General features: G+C 43.2%; 1 protein-coding gene across 8 annotated transcripts in view; it reads left to right on the top strand.

The window, feature by feature from the left end:
- The window catches only part of PRDM2 (PR/SET domain 2), a 348,925-nt gene that overhangs the window by 202,197 nt on the left and 124,183 nt on the right, over positions 1-22,545 (top strand). For all 8 annotated transcript variants that reach the window (XM_085608682.1, XM_085608684.1, XM_085608678.1 and 5 more), the window contains one exon: positions 12,857-12,983. In XM_085608682.1, the coding sequence (XP_085464808.1) occupies positions 12,857-12,983 (127 nt within the window). The remainder of the gene's footprint in view (positions 1-12,856; positions 12,984-22,545) is intronic.

Below are 22,545 nucleotides of genomic sequence, written 5' to 3'. Positions count from 1 at the left end.
ACAAATTTAGATTCCTCGGTGGTTACAGAAGCCCTCCAAACTATACTGACTAGCCTGCTGGACATTAAGCTGGGTCCCATTCTTGAGAGGTTAACCTCGATCGAGAAATGTCTAGCAGTACGAAATCGGTTGGATAAACTTGCGATCCCAGGTGTGCCTAGTGATACTTCTGGACCCAGCCCTGCAATTGACACAGGTTCGACTACACGCCCACAGATCACTAACGGGGAACAGCAACATACGCAGTGTCTGACGACTCATGCAGCTCGGAGGGAGGTAGCCGGTCCAAGTGAAAGTCTGGCATCCAGCAGGGTTTTGTCTGCACATCAGCATGGTTTGGGTCACCAACCTGCTGGTGGTCGGATAGCGGGCAAACAGGGGCAGCCAGCGGAAGATTTTGAGCGCTTGCCAGTTATTTATCTTCCACCTGAATCCATGCCCTACGTAGTGATCCTGGGGACCGTGCCACCACTCTCACTGTGTACTAATGAGGATTTTTACCAGCTTAAAAACAAAGTAATTCATTGGTTATCAAATAATACCACTGTGGGTTTATGGGCAGAACAACACATTATCATGGTGCGTCGAGTTGGCTGGATAGGCAGATCGCGGAAATCTGGAGGGGGTGACTGCGTTATTGTGAATTTGAATAGATAATTTCTAGTTGAAACAATTTTGTCCAGGGATTTTAATTCTGGTCCATCATATTATGGGTCTGCTGTACAGGCACTACTGTTAGGTTTTTTCTATAAAGCAGATACACATAGGTATATTCCAGGGACTAGCAATATGGATGCTCCCCGTGGTAGGTGGTTTCAAAAACCTTCTGTAGTACAACATCAATGGTGCCCAGTAGTTGCACGCAGTTCAAACCAGCCAGCTGGGCACCACTCTGTCCCCCCCTCTAGAGTTATCCAACAGATTTTCTACTCTATCAAGGTTGGAGGAGTGCGATTGACTGCATAATTTTGTAAAGCCCGCCATAGAGACCGTCTCAGCAGAAGGTTCACCCTCCAACTGTGCAAAGTATGATGGTCCCCAGTGTATCCAATAACAATGTCCTGTCGTGGAACATTGCAGGCCTGGCAGATAAGTTTCAGGATCCCACTTGGCAGCAGTTTGTCAGGCAATTCTCAGTGATTTGTCTCCAGGAGACGTGGTTGGTGAATTGTAATTTATTCTTGGAGACCTTCAAGGCCTTCTTTGTTCCGACTTCCCCGTCTGCATGTGGTAGAGCTAAGGGTGGTCTGGTTATCTATATATCTCTGGCAGTGGATTGCCGGATTCAGACTCTCCCATCCTCGATGTTGGGTCTTCAAGCCATTGTACTGAAGAAGGGGTCTACCAGTAGTGGTCTGATTAACTTTTATAACTCAACGACAAGTACTCTGGGGGAATGTAACATCACCCAGCTGGGTTTCTACATAAGGCAGACTTGTGGTTTTATATCACATAACCTAATGTTGCTGGGCGATTTTAACATCCTCCCTTGTGGATTGGCCCCGAATGCGGGAGTTCCATTTTGAGCATTCTACCCAAGGGGAAGTTTTGAATAATTTACTCAACGAATTTGACCTAATGGCATGAATGTCTCTTTCTGCCCCACACAGTAAAGATCTTGTTCCCTCTTTTAAAGGAAGAGGTAGTGGATCTTTTTATTGATTATATTCTAATTTCATCCACCCTTCAGGCTTTATTTTGTGGGTTTTCCATTAAGGAAAGTGTTTATAGCAACCATAATCCCCTGTGCATGCAACTGAGTGGCCCACTTTTATGTAGCAAACCCAGGGAAGTGATACCGGGTATTCTAAGACCAACGGACGGTAGGCGCCGTCTTAAATGGTCACAGGTTGCCCCTGATGTCTTTTACAGTGTGGTAAGAGATTCATGTGCTGACGAATTACCACTTTGTGTCTCGTTAGGTACCTCATCAAGGGACGTCCTTAGCACCTTTAATGTTATAACCACCAGGTTAGGGGAACTCTTAAGTGCACATGCACGTAGGGTCATTACTCAATCCCAGATGGTTTGACTCATCATGTTCTCAGGCGGCGCGGAAGCTGAAGGAGGCCTTGAATGTCATCCAGAGAAACCAACCATTGATACATACCTGTCGTAACGAATATAAACAAGTCCTGGCCATACGCAAGGGTGCCCTGAAGGAGGAGGCTTGGAGGGAGCTGTTAGAGACGAGCACCCTAGGGAATAGCTCAAGGTTCTGGGGTATCCTCAACTGACCACTGTTTGAGAAAGACACAGGCGGCGACTTAGGTTCCCATATCACCGAGAAATAATGGTTGTCCCATTTTCAATCTATGTTTAAGGGCCCCACGGACCAATCTCATCAGCCAGATAGGGCCATTAATACTGCCTTTGTGGTTTTCGAGCAGAAGGAGGTCGAGGTTGGGATTGCCAGCCTGACATGTAACAAGGCACCAGGCCCAGACTGCATCCCACTGGATCTCTTTCAATCGGATCCACTTTTTTGGGCACCAGTTCTTGTGGCCGCGATTAATGCTGCAGCCAGGGATGGTTGCCCTGACTCCTTGGCCACTTTGACCATCGTGCTGGTGTTTAAGAAGGGGGACCGCAAGAGCACTTTTTGCTATAGGCCGATCTCCCTCCTTGATTCAGTGGTAAAGGTTATAGGGGGGGTCATATTGGAAAGATTATCTTCCTGGGCAGAGGAACACAAAATAATTTCTGATATTCAATACGGGTTCCGCCCTGGGCGGTCAACTGTGCCCCAATGTCTCAATCTGTATATGATCCTCGGTAAGTATACGATTGCCCGCACAGGTACGATCTACCTGGCCTTCATGGACCTTTCATCCGCGTTTGATTGTGTCAACCGGGTCAAGCTGTAGGGATTTTAAAATTGGGAGAAATTTTTTGTTCAATCTTTATATAAATGATCTAGACAGAGCTTTGGTTAACACCGGGGCAGATTTCCCGTATGTAGGTCGACGGGTCTCCCCCTCCTATTATACGCGGACGATGCAGTCCTTATAGCCAGAACCGCTAGGGGACTACAATCCCTGGTTGATACATTTTATTGGGGCACGAGACTTGGCAATAAACAACGCCAAATCCTCCATTATGCAGGTAGGGACGCGGCCTAAGAAAAAGTATGTCTTCAAAGTAGGTCCTGAGAAGGTCCCTCTGACGACTGTCTTCTCTTACCTGGGAGTTTTAGTGGATGACCATTTGAAGTGGGGGCCTCTCATTCAGAAGAAAAGCTGGGAGCTCATAAGGGTAAATGGTGCTATTTTCAACTTTGATGCAAAGATGGGCAAGCGCCCAATTGCAGCCATGTTAAAAGTTTATCAGGCTGAAAGTGTTGCAACAGCTTGCTATGGCAGCGAAATATGGGGGCACATTGCCACAGATGTATTGCAGGTGATCGAGAACACTTTCTTAAAGCGCTTACTGGGAGCGCCAAGCGGTTTACTTGGTGGCTCACGAGGAATTGGGGGTGTCTTTTCTATGTGACACCTTGGCTTTGCGCCCCTTATTATTCTGCCTCAAATGTTGGCTGAATAAAGATTTAGTCCTCAGCCAGCAGATATTAACTGATTGTATGAGCCTTGATCACATGTCCTGTATACCATGGATGAAATATATTAAAGACTGTTTCGAAGAGTTGTGGCGCCGTAAACTGTTCTCAAAGCCTGATTTTATTGTACATAAGGATGTGGAGTTTGTTAAAGCTTTTAGCAGCTTAAGGAAGCTAGAAAAGAGATGAGCTAGAAGTGCGAAAACCTAGTGTTTGCAAATTCCTGATGCTAAAAACGAACCCATCCACAGAGCCTTATCTTCTGGGGTCACTGTCCACATATGAGCAGTTTTTATTGTCCAGGTTTCGTCTGGATTTGTTCCATCTGTTACTTGCTGTGCCAAAAGGTTGTAGTAGAGGACAGGTGTTACCACCCTGCAGCTGCGACTGTGTCTCAGCAGGATTTGCTACACTTTGTTATTTTGTAATTTTTAGGAGGTAACTCGGAGATATTTTTTATTCCCCCTTTCAAAGAAGCTGAATTTTAACCAGGTTCGCCCAGCGCTTTTGCAACTGCAGTTGCTGAAGGCAGACTGCATCTTTTTCATTGTGGGCTACTTGAAGTCTACGGTGAGAACTCGGGCTTGCCTGGAAACTTAGTATCCTCACTTGGCGGTTGGCACCCCCTGTTCAAATGTCTAGTATATGAATTCTATTTATGGGGCCATCTTTTATCCCTTTTTATTGATATGAACTGTATGTAATTGTATCGTCCTATGTTTTTAAGGAGATTTGGATGTCTTGGAACTTTTATGGTTTTCTACATACGAAACCGAATGAAGTTGTTTTTGATTGATTGATTGAGACAAGTTAGTTCACATGTGTACCTCCAGGTATCAAAAGATCCCTATTACCTCAGATGTCCCCAAGGTTCTATATTGTCCTCTGTCATCGTCAGTCTCCAAATGGAGCCACTCGGCGCTCTACTCTCCTACTACAGCATCAAGATTCATGAATATGCCGATGATGCACAACTCTACTTGTAAGCCTCCTCTGCTTAAAACTTCCAGTGCTTTAAACACTGCCTGCTCATTACCCAGACGTGGATTCCTGGTGCCTTCCTGAAGCTCAATCCAACTAATAAAGCATTCCTGTTATTTGTGATGAACATCTAACCAGAAACCGCACAAACCTGGCTCAATTGCATGACCCTTGACAGTTTCAAACTCCATCTTTCACTAGTATTCACACTCAACTCAAACCTCACCCTCGATGAACACAATCACAAGAAAACAAAGACAGCCTGGTAACAGTGCTCTTGTTTAAGAAAGTGAAATGTTTCTTCCAGAAAGTGACTTCTGAACAGCTGTTCAAGCCTGTTTACTATTGCATCTGGAAAGTGGTAATGCCCTGCTCCTCTACTTTCCAGACTCCACACTGGCACACCTTAAGAGCACCCTGTATGCTACAGCACATCCCATCCAGGGCCTGAAGAAATAGGATCAAATCACCTCTATTCTGATAGAACTCCATGGACTCCCCTTGCTGGCCTGCACCATCTTCAAAGCCAGCTGCATCATTTATAAAGGCATCTCAACCAGCACCCCGCTTATGCAGACTAGCTCACTGTCTTTGATTCTTGGCACACCCTCAACCAAGGCACAGACTGACTGCAGACTGAGAAGTGCAAAAAAAGAAAAAACAAGGCAGCAGGCCTGTTTTTTAATCTATGCACCCAGGGTCTAGAACAACATTTCCATACACATCAGAACTGCCCCAACGCTGCACCAATTTAGGAAGTAGTTGAAAACATACCTCTTTAAAAAGACCACTATCTTACAATATATTAACAATAAGAATTTTAAATTTAAAAAAAATAAATGAATACATTTAAAAAAACAATATATTATAAGTCCAGAAGCAGGCTGCCTTTTGGATCACTAGCTGAAATTATGGTTGTCTTTCACCCTGTGCAGCACTCCGCTGCCTTTGGGCTATGTTTGCACAATAGAAATACCACATACATACATACATGGTCAACCATTTTATTCTCTTTAGTTCTCCATCAGTGTACACTTGGAGATGTATCCTTCACTTCCATAGAATGTCATCCTTCACTTCACATTTCTGCCGATTTCAGTGACTCTCAGATTTTTATAGAAATTCAGGAGCGCCAAGACCGAAGTAATTCTTGTTGCTGCAGACTTGGGATAGTTTGGTATTGTCTATTATGGAGGTTGTCAATGAAGCAGAATCTTCTAGCTCAGCGAGGAACTTCTTCTGCACCAAAACCTGCGTGCTCTCACCCTGAACCACTTGAGATTGATAGGATGAATTTGAAACTATATGTACTTAGGGATGAGTAAACATACTTGATTTTAGCAATGAAGAGACCTTCCTGAAAGTTAATATATGCTTTAAAGTAGCAGAAGTTAATACGCTTGCTTGTAGTGGAAAAAGTGGATCCATGGAGTGTAGAAGTTAAAGTAAAGTACAGTGCATTCTGGCTTCACCCCATGAAAGGCCCTAAAAAGACATATTAAAAAGCTACCCAGCAACAAAACACTGTCTTTTTACAGCTTCCAGGCTAACCATCATTATTCACAATGCTCCTGGTTTCTCAGTTTTTAGGAGGCCAATGTGGACTGCTGGTGTGCAATATGAACTGGCTTGGTGCATGCAGGCATGGTGTAATGCCATCTTGGTTTGCAGCGTCAGTATTGAGCTGAAAATGGATTTCAGTATCATCTGTGACAATCCTGAGTTGCACCTTTTTTTTTTTTTTTTTTTTTTAGCTAAAAGAGAACATACGTATACATTTTGAAAAGAAAACCGAATAGGATAGGGCATTGGGAAACTTCATGAATTTGTGGATGCGGTTATTCAGAAAATTATTTTCTGGCTTGCTGTAGTTGGAAAGGAAGGATCTGATCCATTTCAGGTTATTTCTAGACTATCCAGACAATCCATCGAGTCGAAGTAGAAAAAATACAGCTTTGTTTTAGACTTCTTCCAGGTTGGGGGGGAATGAGAGCTACGTTCTTATTTCACAAAAATGCAATTTGTCAGTGTGAGCTCTTTTGTTCAGTGATGGAGCCTCTTATTTGTCCTAGTCCAACACAGCCATGTACTTTGAAATGTTCTCTTTTTTGTATTCCTGTCGCGACTTTCTCCCTAGGCTCCACTTTAGTGAAGTGCCCATCACCAGACACAAATAAGTGTGTCAACAATAAACAGTAGTGCCGCATTGTGCGTCTTCCTGACTCCTACAGAACTGAAAAACATCACATATGTTGAGGACAGCCCTCAAAGACCCTTAGGCATCTGAATAAGTCAGAGGGCTTACATACACAATAATAGGCAGTGAGTCTGTGATGGGATCGTTGATGTAATTGCCATTAGATGAGATGGGTCTTCCACTAACATCATGGAAGCCATGATAAGACTCTTTGTTTTTTTTTTTGTTTTTGTTTTTTAAAGAGGTCTCTAATAGGTTTGTCTGTTAGGGATTTGTACTCTTCCAGCAACCTTTGCCATCAAGAAATGGTATGATGTTGAAAACACTCTTGACATGAAGACTACACTGTCCAGAAACTTATTGATGTCAAGACCTTCTTGGAAGACAGACTCCATCAATGTCAGAACAGTCAATGTCAAAATCTCCTTTGACATTAAAACATAACATATCTTCTGATTCTGTGAACTTACGACCTAAGAAATGAAAAATAAAACGGTTTGCGAACTCTCCTTAATAAAGTTTATTGATTCCTTGGGCACCTCAAGGTTTGGGACATATTTCAACCACAACAACTTGTTCTGGGGATGTATCCTTGACTCTGTTCCTTCAGGTTTTTCCAGATCTCTTTGGTAGATACCACATAAAACACTGCACTTTTATTCGTCCTCCTATATGTACAGCTTCTGACCGAGCGCTATGTCAGATCTCTGTGTGATACCAATATTACCTCTAACATTACCGTTGAGGGTTTCATGGATACAAGCTTTGCCCATTCCACGTTGTCTGGCCCAGAGGGCTGACAAAGCTAAGGATCCCTCAGCCAACACTGCATTGTCACAACATCACAACTTTCGAAATGCTACAGCAGTGTACGCCAAAAGGGTTGTTTCTTCCTTTGGTTCCCAACTTTCTTCTTTCTGCCATCAAGAAATACTTGATGCCTGCTTTAATCCAATCCGCATCCTCATATGACATGTTAACCCCCGAAGATAGTCATCAGTTTCCACATTCTGATCATAGGCAGGCACTGTTATTGTCTCAGCAATCTGAGAATGCATTTACCAGCACTGTTTGTGCTATAGCACCAAACAAGGAGAGTAGAGATCTGTAGTCTGTGGGTCACAAACCTTGTGGAGCATCAGAAACTTTGCTAATGGCTGTCAGTGCGGGGCATCTGTGAATTTGACTATGACTGTCAATGCTTCAGCTTGCTAGGACATTCTCATTGGGTACTTTGTTGTCCATGAAAAGATTTAATGAGGACTTGGATTGAGGAAAAACGTCTTCAATTACATTTTCAGTGTTTGCTTCTGGTCCCGACAATGCGAAAACAAATTCCTAGGCAATCTGAGCATAAATCAGAACAATTTAGGTGTGTCAAGAGAAAATTAAAAAGACAAGTGTGACAACAAAGTGATATACAAAATGTAATAAATACACATATAGTTAGTGTGGTACACACTAAACATCATCCTATTTTCAGTTGAAATCTAGTTGATATATTTGTCATACATTGAAGGAGATTAACTGTGTTGATTAAAAATGAATCCGACAAATTGATACAGGTAGCATATTTATATTTCTTCACATTAGATAATATAGGTGGCAAATAATTGCACCAGCAGCTAAATTTGCCATTTTGCCACACAACACAACCAAGCTTAAGGGGCTGAACAGCATTTCACTATTACAGAGAAGCCCAATCCTAATATGAGACCAGTGATCCTTTACTTTCCCATCCTCCTTTGTGCCCTCCAGTGAGGGAAAGCATTGGATATCCTCAGAATAGCAGTCTGGTACTGACTGCTCTAAATGATGCGATCACAGTCGTGCACAGATGTGAAAGTGTTGAAGCAGGCTTTAAGAAGATTCTTCCACGAATGGGTATTTGCATGAATAACTATTGCACCACGATTTCCAGGATTGGAGTGGTCTGCTCATAAACTCACTTATAAATGCAAAGTCCTATAGTCACGTATAGATACTTTAAACCTGTATCTAAAAGCAATGCTTTTTGAACAGCAGGTCAAAGAAATGTTTATGCAGTGCCACGCCCCAATTGCATAGATGCAGGTAGTCCTCAACCTGGAAAAGTCCATCTCCAAAAGGATTCTGATTGCACAGGAATGGCCTTGAAATTAATGGTTTCTTGATCTCCAAGTATTTTAGAGACCCTACATGAAACTGCAGGTTGTCTGATTTCCTCTCCAGGATTTTCAAACCCAGAGACCACCCGAAAGCTTAGTGGCTTGGTTCCTGAACTCCCTCTTATGAACATCTAAATCTAAAGCAAGACTGTATGAACAACATACCTGGTCCCATGTGCTTTCACATGGAAGATGTTTAGCATTTTGCGTTTTCAGAAAACTATCATTTCTACCAAATCAGTGTCAGCAAGTAATCAGATTTGTGCAATTCCATTTTCTTCTTTAGATGCAGAGCCCTCAGTGTTTCTGCTTCTGCCTTTCTTTTGGAAAGTGATGTACCAGAGAAGGAGTGGTTCAGCAGTTTTTCGTATCAGGCTTCAGACCAAGCAAAATGTTTTTAGTAGATAATTCATCTCTTTATTCATTGCTTTCGGATCCCACATATGGGTGAAACTTTCCAGAGTTTATCATTTCAGTGAGGATTTCCATGATGGAGAAGCAGGATTACAAGGAACTAACTTGTATCTCTTATTTGGTCACATCATCTTTTTCAAAAAAGTTAGAGAATAAACTGAAAATGTGAACAGGTTTTATTGTGCAATTTGGCGAGAAATAGAATATGAAGTTCTCGACTTCATGTAAGCACATAGCCTTCTAGAACAGCACTTGATATCCACTGGTGTTTTTAGAACTAAAGGGCACAACAGCAACAGAAGATTTTTTTGTTTAAAAAAAGCCCCTTGTCATACCATTCCATGAGGCAAGTGTATGTAGGCTGACATGGAGATAATAACTCACAAGAGGAAGTGATATGTGCTAGTATGTCTTCTGTGTGGATGGTACATGGTTGCGTAGTACTTTCCACATATCGGAAACTGCAATATGTAATTCTACGCCTGTTGTATTGCACATCTGTTACTGCACCGACCTAGGAGAAGTGACATAATCCATTAAAATCAGCAAAATGTACTCAGCCGTGTGAGAAAGAAGACCATTGTTGGTATTGATTGTGTAAATTAAAACTTGTATATTGCACATCCTGCCGTTAGTATGCCATTTCAGCATCTTTCACGAGTCTGTGGTATGACTTTCCAAAGCTTTCCATCACAGAACAAGTCTGATTCAGTTTTGTGGATGTGTCATTTTTAATGAGTTATGTTTCTTGGTGAGTGAAACCGGAGGGGAGGGCTGCAGCAAACTGTTAATGTATTTCCTTGGTAGGTACAGATTCCATTGCCTGGAAAACCTTTGTAAATGGTAAGTAAAGTTGTGGTTTGTAGCAAATGCAATTGCATGCCTTAAGAGCCAACTAATTGCATACTGGGCAGTATTGGGATTGTATTCAAACTTTTCTCTTACTATGAGTCCTGTTGCAAGATTTTGTGTAGTATGTTTTTGTGTGCGGTGCTTTTGTTAGCATGGTCAAACACCCACGACATGACATCTCTTCTCTGTCGGATGTTGGTTTGTAATGTGCTGTCTAATGCTTACGGTTGAGGTGTGAGATTTCTAATGCATATGTTTGTTTGTTGCATTCTGTAAACTGCAGATCGTTTAATAGGAAGTTATCTGGACTGTCAAGAGTAGCAAAAATAAGACTGACTTCTGAATTGCTAGCATTTGGAACATCTGATAAATGTGGCTCATTTGGTCAATATTGTTTCATGTGTGATACGATAATAGGACCAATGACCTTTGTTAGATGCTGGATTAATATGAGTTACAAGCCATTGGCTATGAAGTAATTAACTGTTAAACAATATGGCCCATAAAAGTAGTATATGGCTGGTATGCTTTTATGGAAATAAATTATACTGGTAAAATTGACTTCTCAGAGGCACTTCCTGAGTTTTTACTGTTTTTATTCCATGCAAAAAAATATTGATATGTTCGGCAATGTGTTTTTATTTTTTTCGCTCAACTGTGAGCTTTGTGTGATTGTTAAATGAATCAACTTTAATGACCTATATCCTGAAGTTATAGAATGTTTATTTAGGCTATGTGAATATTTTGATTTCAATTTTATTTATTTTTGGTTTATTTGTTTATGGTATTCTCGTTCAAAAAAAGAACAGCATGGTGGACACAGTGTCTGTCTTTATGTTGTAAAATGTAGTTTGTATGTATTTTCCTATAGGGCTGATGATAGAATTAATCTGAGCTCCCACATTGCAGCTGTGGGAGAATGAATGTTGCCTGGGTGAAATAAGTTAGGTGTAAGGATTATTTTAAGTGCTTTTTCTGGGAAGTAGTGTGAGTGTTAGCTGGGTTTGGCCTTAGATCTAGAAGTACTCAGCGACTGGTGATATAAAAGGTAGTGCGTGATCTGGGCTCCATCGGAGAAGAAATGAAACAGAAGTCAATTAAGATTTGGAAGGTTTCCACAGATCTTAAATGTGATCCCAGAGGAGTAGATAATGGCCCAGAGATTGCTCAAGTCAAGCAAGTCGAGAAGAAGAGTGTGTAGTATTGAAGGATACCACTTGGAAGTGTGGGTGTAAGTCGAAGCTTAGTTGACTTCACACCATCAATTCGACTCAGACTAAAAAACAGATGAGAGCTGGAAGTCCGATTGGTCATCGTTGACAGTATCTCATATTGGTCATCATTGACAGTATCTCAGGTTTGCCAATATTTGATGCCACAAGGAAAACAAAAAGCATGAGGGCAGGGGACAGCTGGTTGAGGTGGCAACAGTTGAAGTCATCAGCTAGTGGTACCTATAGAATATATTTTTCAAAAGCCATTCTGCTGAAGATAGCTAATATTGTTTTTGAAAAACAACTGGGTACCTAATGAAGATGGCCCCCTTGGAGAATGGAAGGATGAAATGGGTAGCCGCTGGAGAGTGTTAGATAGCCTGATGATTTATTGAGCATGTTTAAAACTACCTTGGATTTAAAACCAGGAGCAGGAGAGACATTTGGGGATACAATGATAGAGAGTAGGAACTTTAGATCAGTAGGCTACGTTGGTGGCGTTAGATGAGGCAAGGGCCTTATTTGCTAATTAAGTGTCCAGGTCATGGTGGAGCATTGCAAAGGTTGGGTGAGTAGAAAAGCGAAAGGCTCTGCAGTGGAATGTCTTAATTATTTTAATTTTAGAGAAGAATAAATTGGCAAAACAGTCTCTGAACTTTGACAGCTATTAATGGGAATACAAAAAAAAATTAATGAAAACCTTACCCAGAGGAAGTAATTGTTAACTTTTATTGCTTGAATATCTTCACTGTGTAAAATAGATTAGGGTGTTTGGGTTAGACTTTTCCTGCCCACATCGTTATCTTCACATGAATGTTTCATAACTTGAGTTACTGATTGTTTAAACGTCTACGAATGTGTGCACGATTTAAAGACTACAAAATTATATCGAGAATGAACAAGAAAACTAAAATAGATCAGAGGTATCTCGAGCGAGTTTGTGGAAAGCACGTTTGTTTGTGACTTGAAATACTTTGATTGCTCCACGCTTCAACCCAGTTGTGTTTGTGTGTTAGTTTTGTAGTTGCTTCAAATAGTGGCTTCGTGTTACGTATATCACGTTGGCTACCTTAAAATTGGTTTGCACGATGCCGCGTAATACCTGTGAATGTTAAGAGGTTGTTATTTTGCAAGTGCATGTGATAAACAAATGTATGCAGAAAGCGTCCCTCATTGGGACACTGTATCGATCGATGAAAAGTTGCTGCCACCGAGGCCCACTTGTACTTGCATTCCTCCCTCCAGCAGAGGGTTCTGTACAGAGCTGACTGTGCTCCAGATACCGAAGCCAGGGCTGCGCGCACCAGAGCGAAGGGTTAAACAGCCCTTCCTGTTTAGCTAGTCAGTCAGTCAGTTAGGAAATATGTTCTGAGTGCAGAGTACAGCTGTTTGTAATCCTCCAGCAGCTCCACACCCTCTGGCCCTGAGCCTGTTCCCTTCTCCCTAACAACCTCCCCTCTGATTGGATTTGCATTTGTCTCTCTCTGCCCGTCAGCCAATTGAGCCCGGAGAGGAGCTGTTGGTGTGGTACAATGGGGAAGACAACCCAGAGATAGCAGCTGCTATTGAGGAAGAGCGGGCCAAGCACCGGATCAAGAGGAACTCGCCCAAAGCCAAGAAAGGTACACGGGCACCATTATTAAGGGGGGAGGAGGGACGGGTACCCTCAGACCTCACCCTGGGGGTTTCTGCGTACGCTCAAAGACACGTCAACGCTGGCGTCTCGAGCGAAACTTGCTAAGTTTGCACAAGAGCCCCCTCTGGAGAACGTGAGGTAATCAGTGCCGCACTACGTGAGGAGGCTGTGGAGTGTGAGTGAGTGTGTGTGTCACTGTGACCTTTTCAGCCTGCACTGTCTGCTGCTCAGCGAAAGCGTCCGTGGCTTAAAGAGCCAGGCTCTGCCGTGGCGGTCATGTGACGTGCAGCCAGCGCTGCACAAGCGTACCTTTAAACTTGCGGCTGGCACACCTTTCCCCCTAATTGTCGCTCTGCGTGTTTTCTTCTTTTAATTATTCAACGCGCGATTTGGGCTTTTAAAGTGCATTTTGTTGCAGCCAGATGGGATTTGAATGAGCGTTGAAAATCTTTTAGCAGTAATATTTGTGCTGTGTGCTAGCTGCACTTCAGAAATGGCGATAGGAATGCTGTGGTTTCTTCGTTGGAAATTTCACATGAAGGATGATGTCTCCTGTTACACCGTGTGGTGCACCTAATGCTGGAACAAACTGGGGTGCTGTTTCTTCACTAGAAGAACAGACATTTTATACTTGGATTTCGCCTGTTTTTGCAAGCAGAAGGTCAAGTTGTGTGCCATTATAGCGCGTTATTTACATAACCTGTAGCTGGGGGTATCTGAAAGCACAAGTATTTTTAATTAAACCACCTCAGTCACACTCAACCTCCAAAATATTGTTTTTGAATGAGATACATTTTTAAGCATTTACAACATTTTATTTCAGAACAGTTGTGTGGTCACGTAAAGAGAAGCAGAACAAACAAGTTAATGTTTTTTTATTTATGCTTGCATTGCATGCAGCATGTATATAGCGCATACTACACGTGTGGGTCACTGAAGTGCTTGCCTACGTGGGCAGCAGCTATACCATGTAGTTTGTGTTTGGGAGGGTGTTGTCTTTGCATTTAATCTTATGTGGCAAGTGGTTAAAACAGCATGGAAAATTATTTGAAATGAGACTACGTTGAATTTTGACGCTACCAGTTATGTTATGTTTTTTTTTATTAACCCTCTAGCTATCAGGTCACAGCTTTGAATGCAGTTGTGGGTAACTCGAGGCCTCGTCCTTCCGAGGTCGATACCTTAATTACCATTTATGTAAGAGAGATATCCATAAAAAAAACAGAACAACTGCAGTAGCAGATACTAAAGAGAACAAAATGAGTGTTTTGTTGTAGTAAAAGCAGTATTTGGGGCTGAAAATAGTACAAGAACTCTCAATATTTTACATACCAGACATCAACAGCTTATCCAGTCCAGATTGATTTAACCTGTGCTTATTTAAATTTGATGTTCTCCATTTGTAATGGTAAAAAAAAAAAAAAACTACAAGTCTCAAAGTAAAGAATAAAATCAAGACTCAGTAGTCTGGTTGAACGTAACAAGGAAAACCCTAGGGACATTGGGAGAGAGTTTACATCTATTTGATCATGGGCTTAGTTGCACAGCTCAGGTCTAATAAATGTTTTTTTATTATGTTTTTAAGTCACGCCTCTTTAGAGTGAGAGAAACAAGCTGGGCGTCTCTAAAGGGGCGTGGCCTAAAAAGCACAATTAAAAAAACATTTATTACAGGCCTGGGCTATGCGACATAAACCTATGATCCAATAGATGTGGACTAGAATTATATGCTTTGTAAGTTTATAGATAGATCCATGTCTTAAAGAGTCATTATAAATATATGTTTGGAACGTTTGAACATTTACTGACACTGCATGCGTGTCATAGGCCGCTGGCAATCACTTTTCTCTTGAGAGTTTGGACAGGGTAAACATGAATGGATGCACATTGCAGTCTTATAAAATCAGTTCACAACACTCATTTTCGGACTCCCTAATAATGCTTCATAGGAATACAGGCCAGTGCTTCGACCTATAGCCACTTGAGCCTTCCTTAAAACTATGGACTTTGAAGGTGTGTGACTTGCACACCAAACAGTAAACCTCATCATTTGTATGTTTACCTTGCCTAAATTTTACCAGAGCTCTCAAGTCACCCAGTTCAACGCGTTAGGTGCTCATTCAATCTAGGTATACGTTGCACACTTAGATTTGTGGTCTTTTTTGACTCATTCTACAATTATGACTAAAGTCACAGAATTTAATTCAAAGAAATGTCGTCGGCTGGCTGAGCTACTCGTGCATGGAACTACCAACTGGAGACTGGGAAGCTTTTTAAAATGTATTTATTTATTTTGAAAGTTTTCTATAGCGCGAACATGACCACTGCGGGTATCAGAGAGCTTTACAGTTTATACATCAAGAGGGATACAGATACAAGCAATCAAAAAACAGAACCAACAAAGCAAAAAATACAGTCATGTAGAGCCACGGGGATTCATGTGACCATGGCAGCAGGGCCACAGATCTGCATCAGTGACTTCAGTATCCACTGGACTAGCCAGTCAGAGGCAGAAATATCTTCATCAAGAGCACTTTGACTTCCTTTTTGAAGAGGACCCAGAAAGGATTTACTCTGACTTCAGGGGGGAGGGAGCTCCAGATTCTCGGTGCTATACCTGTGAAGGCTTGGTTGTAGTTTTTTTTTTTTATTCTTGAATTTTTGTGGTTTTAGCAGTAGGGTGCTGGCACTTCTGGAGGCTCGAACCACATGAGAGCTCTAGTTTCTGAGTGAATGACTGTGTGCCATGCATGCAATTTTTAATTGTATCTGAGCTTCGTATGGCAACCAGTTCAAGGACAAAATGTCAGGGGTGATATGGTTGTATTTTTTGGCACCAGTTACGAGCCTAGCAGCAGAGTTGAGTGCAGCCCCAAGAGGAGCAGTCTTCACTCTAGGTCCGTAGAGGGTTGCGCCACCATAATCCAGCTTTAATATCACTAAGGCTTGCACTACCACCTTTAGGTCATGAGCAGGGAGGTAAGGTTTGAGTTTCCTTAGAATGCTGAGTTGGAAGTTCGCTCCTTTAGTGTGGGAGCTGATGTGCTTCTGCATGTTCAGACTTTTGTCTAACATGATTCCTAAAGAGATTGCAGAATCAACAAGGTGTGGCCTACAGTTATGAGCATTAAGATGATTCAACAATTGTTCGATGATCGGAGATTGCTTGTGCGGTGCGATTAGGAGGAATTCTGTTTTGAGAGAGTTTAACTTCAAGTGGTTGCGTGTCAGCCAACTTTGAGTTTCCAGTAGGACTGAGTTTAGGGATCAGATGTCTTCAAGGGAGATGATCTTCAGGTATAGTTAGGTGTCATCCGCATTTATGTGATAGTGAATGCTGGATGATTTCAGGATTTCTGTCAAAGGCTCCATCAACAGTTTGAAGAGCGTGGGTGAGAGTGCAGAACCCTGTGGGACCCCAAACATGACCGGCGAAGGCTGAAAGAGGGACTGGTTCACCTTGAAGCTTTAGGATCTGTTGGGTAGGGATGAGGAGAACCAGTTTAGTACAGGCCCAGACAACCCCATTTTGTGTTCCATGAGGTCAATTAGGTTATTATGTTTGACGGTTTCAAATGCTGACAAAAGGTCGAAAGATCAGTAGGCAAGATTCATTTTGATCCAACATTCTTCGCGCATCATCGACAATGTGAGTTAACGCAGTTTCTGTATTATGGCCCGGGCGAAAACCAGATTGATCACTTCCAACTCCTGGACCAGTGTCAATCTGGTTACAGAGTTGGACGAGAACCCATGTCTCCAGGAGCTGTGCCAACGTGGGGATGTTAGAGATTGGGCGAAAGATATGAAGGTCTATGTGATCTGTAGATGGTTTCTTTAGGATCGGGGTAACTTGACCCAATTGTAGGCAATCCGGAATAGCACCTTGCCCGAAGTGATGCATTGGTGATCTAAGTCCAAAGTGGGAGTAAGGTGGTTCTAACTTCAGAGAAGAGGTTCGATGGCAGGGGGTCGTTATAGTGATTAGACCGTTTCAGAGTAGCCAGCGTTTTGTGTATAGTGCTTTTATCCAAGGTTTGGAAAAGGCTCCAGGCTATATGCGTTGCATATATGAGGAGGTAAGGACGCACAGGGACTGAGACAAGCAACCCAGTGGGCGGGAGGGTGTTCAGCGGACTGATCGACAGTTGTTCAAGGGCAGAGCGTAATTCAGCTTCGATCTTAGTGGTCTTATCTTTGAAGAAGTCAGCAAATTCATCGCAGTTCGGCAGTGGCACTAGATTAAGCCTATTTGATCTTTAGGTAGTGTCCCATCTAAGGGTGCTATTGAAAATGCTGATTGTCTAACTCTGGATTGTTTCCATTATCTGTGACATTGGGTAAACATAAAAAAACACAAGATATTGAACATTCCATTTCTAAAGAGAAACTGTACTGTTTCTTGGTCAAGTGGAAATGAAACGGGGTTGACAATTTGCAAACCAAAGGGAGCTCTGAGAAATGTAATAACATAATTGACTTTATTTTCTGTGAAGTCTGTTCAATGCCTTTCTGAACAAGGTCACTGCTTAGCTATTTCAAAACACTACCATGGCCAGTTCCGTACTGTTTAGAGCCCAAGCACAATTCTCTTCCCGTTGCAGCTTATGAGATCAATAGGCTCAGTGTGAGTTTTAAAAGATGTTATCTACTTGCCATTCGACTTTAGGGCAGAGGTAAATGTCCAGTGAAACAACGGCGGACCTCTAGTTTGGCACCTCACGCCAGTTCCAATTAGTAATACTACTGCACAACCAACCCCAACGCCAGCCGTTGCTTGACGCTTCTGTGCTCCAGATCAAGAGTTGCTTTTTGTGAGGTGGGGGAGCGCAGATCATAAAGTCCAATAGCCAAGTAGTAGTATAAAAATATATATTCTTTATTTCAAATTTTAAGAATAAGCAAACAGACACTCAGGGCCGAGGTATTTGGCTAAATCTTTGAGCCTGTACTTATCGTTGGTAGCAGTGAAGAAAGATCCAAAACCAAAGAGCTCGTAAGGGACCTGTCCGGAGTCCAGTTTAACTGAACTACTTGTGCTCATCTCATGCATGGGCCATAAAGCGCTTGGTCTGCCGCTCCTTAATGGCCACATGTGTGTGACTGTGTTTGTTGCATAACCCTGAGTCCTGTTTCCACCCCTGGCACCACAGGGGTGGAAACCTGGTTCCTGATCTGGCCCACTTAAAGCACTGGATCAAAACATCATCCAGTTGTCAATGGCAAGGAGAGTGCCAAGGCAACAACCACCAGAATACTGTCCCCCATGATTGGTGGTGTTGAACCCTGGTTCTTGTGTAAGGGGAGTAGAGCTACGGTTCATCAAAGATCCGAAGGCTTGTACCAACAGTTATGTCTTAGCAGCCTATGTGCGGCCTAGAACTTAGTTGGGATCTTAATCTTAGGGAAGAGGTGTGGCGTCGCGGCCAGGGCGACTGACTCCGGAATCTGGGGATCACGGTTCTATCCCCGGCGGCAGATTAGCCCAGCACCATGTGACTCTGGGCAATAGCTTGCTTAATCTTCCCGACGGCCCCCAGCGCCTAGAGACCCTTACGGGTGATTGTTCGCACTTTACAAATGTGGATTATTATTAATAATGAGTCCTGTGCATTCCAGAGTTCCTTTGTTTGTACTGCGAAGAACTTGACTCTGTATTGGATCTGCCTGAATTTGGCTGTATAGAATATACCTTCAAGGGGTGTAATGTTGCGCCAGGTTACAGAAGTAGATTGGGACTTATCGTTGAAGACTGTGTGCAGGGAGTACAGCTTCTTAAATTTGGCTCTTCACATTCCACCAGGGGTGGTTATGCTCATTGAGTGAGACCTTGTTGTGTTTTTAGTTTCCTGGTTCTCTATTGTGTGCAGTTAATGCATTCCTGCTTTTTTGGATAATCCCATGTGCTTGAAGTTGTGGACCGCTCTTCATTCCTGATTATCTTTTAAGTTCCAATCACTGCTTCGAGAGCATGAGTATGAGTTCCTCCTGAATATAGTTGCAGGGAGAACCCCATTGTGCATCTTGTGCTAGGGTCAACAAGAGTTGTGAACCTTTACAAACTGAGGTTTCTTGTAATGGTGTACTGTGGTTGGTGTCTCATCCCTATAGTTTTTGGGCAAGCAAATGCTAGGGCATTTCTTTTTGCCTCTTAGACTAAATCCATTTAAATCTGATAGATACTTCTACCTGCAGACTTCTCACCTTTTAAATATCGCGAGGCACCAGACAAGATACAAAACATTTGGCACCTGTAAGTGGTGCAAACGCAACCTGAAGTCAGTACAGACTGCAGTCACTGGAGCCACATTGTGCCACCACAGCATACCTACGTCCGTCTCCTTTTTTACACTCCCTTTGCAGATCCAGAGCTCCCGTACGTGGATATTTCACACTTTAAAACAAATTCTCACCAAATTTCTAAAAATGTCTGTGCAGAGCTTCGGGATATCTACCTTTAAGAAGTCTGTTTCTAAGCCTTCCTGCTCCACAGATCGACAGATGTTCATTTCTGACCTCAAGGAGGTCTATCTGTGGTGCCTGGGGAGAAAGCACTACTCGAGGTCATGCAATAGATGTTCACATGCATGTGGCCATTAAGGAGCAGCAGACCAAGCTCTTTATGGCCTGTGCATGAGAGGAGTGTTGTGGTAGGCCTCGAGGTTGCATTTCTCTGTTCTTTAAGCAAAATAAAAACACAAAAATAGGAGTTGAAGTGATAATGACACCCTGTAGCATTGTTGGAAGCCCTGAAGTAGGTTGACTCCATGCACGATGCTTCGAGTGCAATCATTTTTGGAGCCAGTGTTTGTAGACTTCACTCTGCTCAAAAGGTCGCTCTGGCAGTGTCGCCAAATGAGGTCTTCCATGGTGCCTATTCCAGCTACTGCCGGTTTTCCCCTCAGTTGCTGGGCCAGTGTTGATTCTTTTTCAATTATCAGTGCCAGGGCCCCACTGAAGCATCTGTAGTTCCCGGCATCTGCAGTCAACCTGGCACAGTTTCTTCACACCAAGATAGTTATTCAGGTATGCGGCGATCCCCTCTGGTATGCCTCAGAGTCCCCATGAACCACTGGAGGCTTTGTTTGGGTTTACAACGGTGGGCCCACCCTCTGAACCATTCGTCTTACTGGCGCTTGCCAGAGCCATTCTGTTGCTGAGACCCTTTCCAGGACCCCTCTAATGGGGACTTACTGAAGCTGGCCCATTGCTGCCACTGACGTCAGAGCCAGTGCCTCCAGAGCAGCCTTGGAAGACCCAGGCAATCTTGTTAGGTCTAGGAGGAATGCCCAAAAGATAGCAAAACAGTCTAGTTATAGAGAGGAGTCTCCGGCTGAAACCACTCCGCGCTAGCTTTATTGGCAAACCGTAGACAACATTTTTGGTTCTGACTCTGACAATAGTCAGAAGCCTCCTAACCCCATCCCACGAGGAAGTGTACATCTTCTATGACTTAGGGAAAGCAGCAGAAATGTTGGAGCTGCCCCTGCCAACATTGGAACCCAGGTCGAACATATTAACGGAGGTCTTAGAGCCTACTTTGCTGGCGTTGGAACCTTTACTGCCTTCTAACCTAACACAATTTCATTCCATTGAGGCGGCTTGGGAGAAGCCCAACTCCAATCCAGTTGTGAAACGCCTGATTGCTAGGAAATTTAAGCTATGCTCTGAAGATTCAGCCTCTCTGTCCACCTTTCACCAAAAAGTTGATTGATGCAGGTATCTTCATGCACAATGCAAAATCTGGGTAGAGAGTTTACGATCTTAGAAGCAGTTGGTAAGAAAGTGTTCTCAGTGAGAAATTTGTCCTTAGATTGAATGCCATATGCCAGGTATATCTACAATCTGTGGGACCTGGTAGCCATAGTGGTACTGAATTTACCACATTACCTTAGTAGTCTGGGATGGCTGGGACCCTTTCAGGTCGACCCTATAGGCAGGTTTGGATACTGTGGACTTCAGTAGAAGCAGTCATGGGTTCTTCTGAATCCCTGACAAGGCATGCATGGCTAAAGTAGACCAAACACTGCTGATTCAGACTTGGAAATGTTCAAGGTAGAAAGAGTGACTGCCCAATTTTTAAGGCTTCAATTTCCAGCCTGAAACTACAAGCAGTATCACAAATTTAATGGCTTCTCCAGAGGATGTCTTTGATCGGCATCAGTAGAGGGGCATAGACAAAATAAAAGTATGCTAAGCCCAGACACCCTCCTCCTCCTCCTCCTCCTCCTGTTTTTCTATGCTCACTGCGTTAAAAACCTCTTTAGCTTCACTTAAAGGAGGACATGCAGCCAGTTGGAAGATGGGTGTCTTCCTTTCTGCTGAGCGTCTTCCTATCTGCTGGGCCTGGAAGGCCGTAACAGCAGACCAGTGAGTCTTGCAGATCATAGAAAGGGTAAATATCCTTCGGTTCCAATGGACACTACACTAGATTCCCCAGTCCCTCCAGTCAGAGGATCATCTTCAGAGCCTGCAGCAAGAGATGGTGAACCTGTTGCTGAACGGCTGAAGTGGAGTTGGTCCTAGAGAAGGAAAATGTGGCAGGGGTGCTATTCTCTCTATTCCTGATTCTTAAGCAGAACGACTGTCTTTGTCCGATGGTAAACTTTGAACTTTCAACATCTCAAGGAAAAGTTCAAGATGTTGACCCGGGCTTAGGGACTTTGGCACTAGAAGCAGAAGATTGAATGGTGTCACTTAGCTTTCAGGATGCCTACTTTCACCTGCGGATTCTGCAATCACAGAGAAGGTACCTGCTCTTCATGGTAGGTTCTATTGACTACCATTTCACTGTCCTCCTGTTCGGAATGACATAGTCACCTCAAGCCTACATGAAGTTGATGGAGGTGATTGTTGCGTATCTGCGCACGTTGGGGATCGCAGTGTTCCTGTACCTTGACGTTTGACTCCTTAAAAACGGCTTGCCACTGCCGGTGTCGTATTCACTACTGGCTACAGTATCCCTGCTGTTCGAATTGGGATTTTCCATCAACATGCCCGCTTTTCATCTAGAGCCCTCTCAGTGCCTCCTTTTTAGGTCTCGCCTGAGCCAGCGCATGCGTAGCTCTGCAAAACATTTAGTAGGTGGGTTTTCAAAGTGCTACCCCGCGCTTTGGCTGGCCTAGCGCTTGCGTTCACACGAGCGTGCACGCACCCAACCGCCAGCTTTCAGCGCCCGATCAGGCGCCATCTGTCTTTCCTCTCGCTTGCTCTCTGAACGCTCTTCCCCCGCCGCGTCTCACGTTAATTCGCGCTGCTTTCACTTTCGCCACACACCAATCAGAGCCTTGATGACTGCAGTGACTTGCTCAGGCTTTCGACCGGCTTCAACTTTTCAGGTACTTTCTTTCTCAGCATATACTTGTTTTAAAAGTTTTAGTTACAGACTTAACCTGCGCTCTGAAACTTTTAAATTTGCGGCTAGGAGTGCCAAAATTTTAGTGTATTTGTTAAAATAGACCATTTGATTTCCCCTGCAACAAATAGACACAGGAAAAACTAGAACAGTAAGTGGTCTGTAGATTGCTTGCGGAATTCCTGTCCGCTAAT

This window comes from Triturus cristatus, chromosome 1_2 (genome assembly GCF_964204655.1).
Source record: "Triturus cristatus chromosome 1_2, aTriCri1.1, whole genome shotgun sequence".
NCBI lineage: Eukaryota > Metazoa > Chordata > Amphibia > Caudata > Salamandridae > Triturus > Triturus cristatus.
This window is presented reverse-complemented; position numbering and strand designations above follow the sequence as displayed.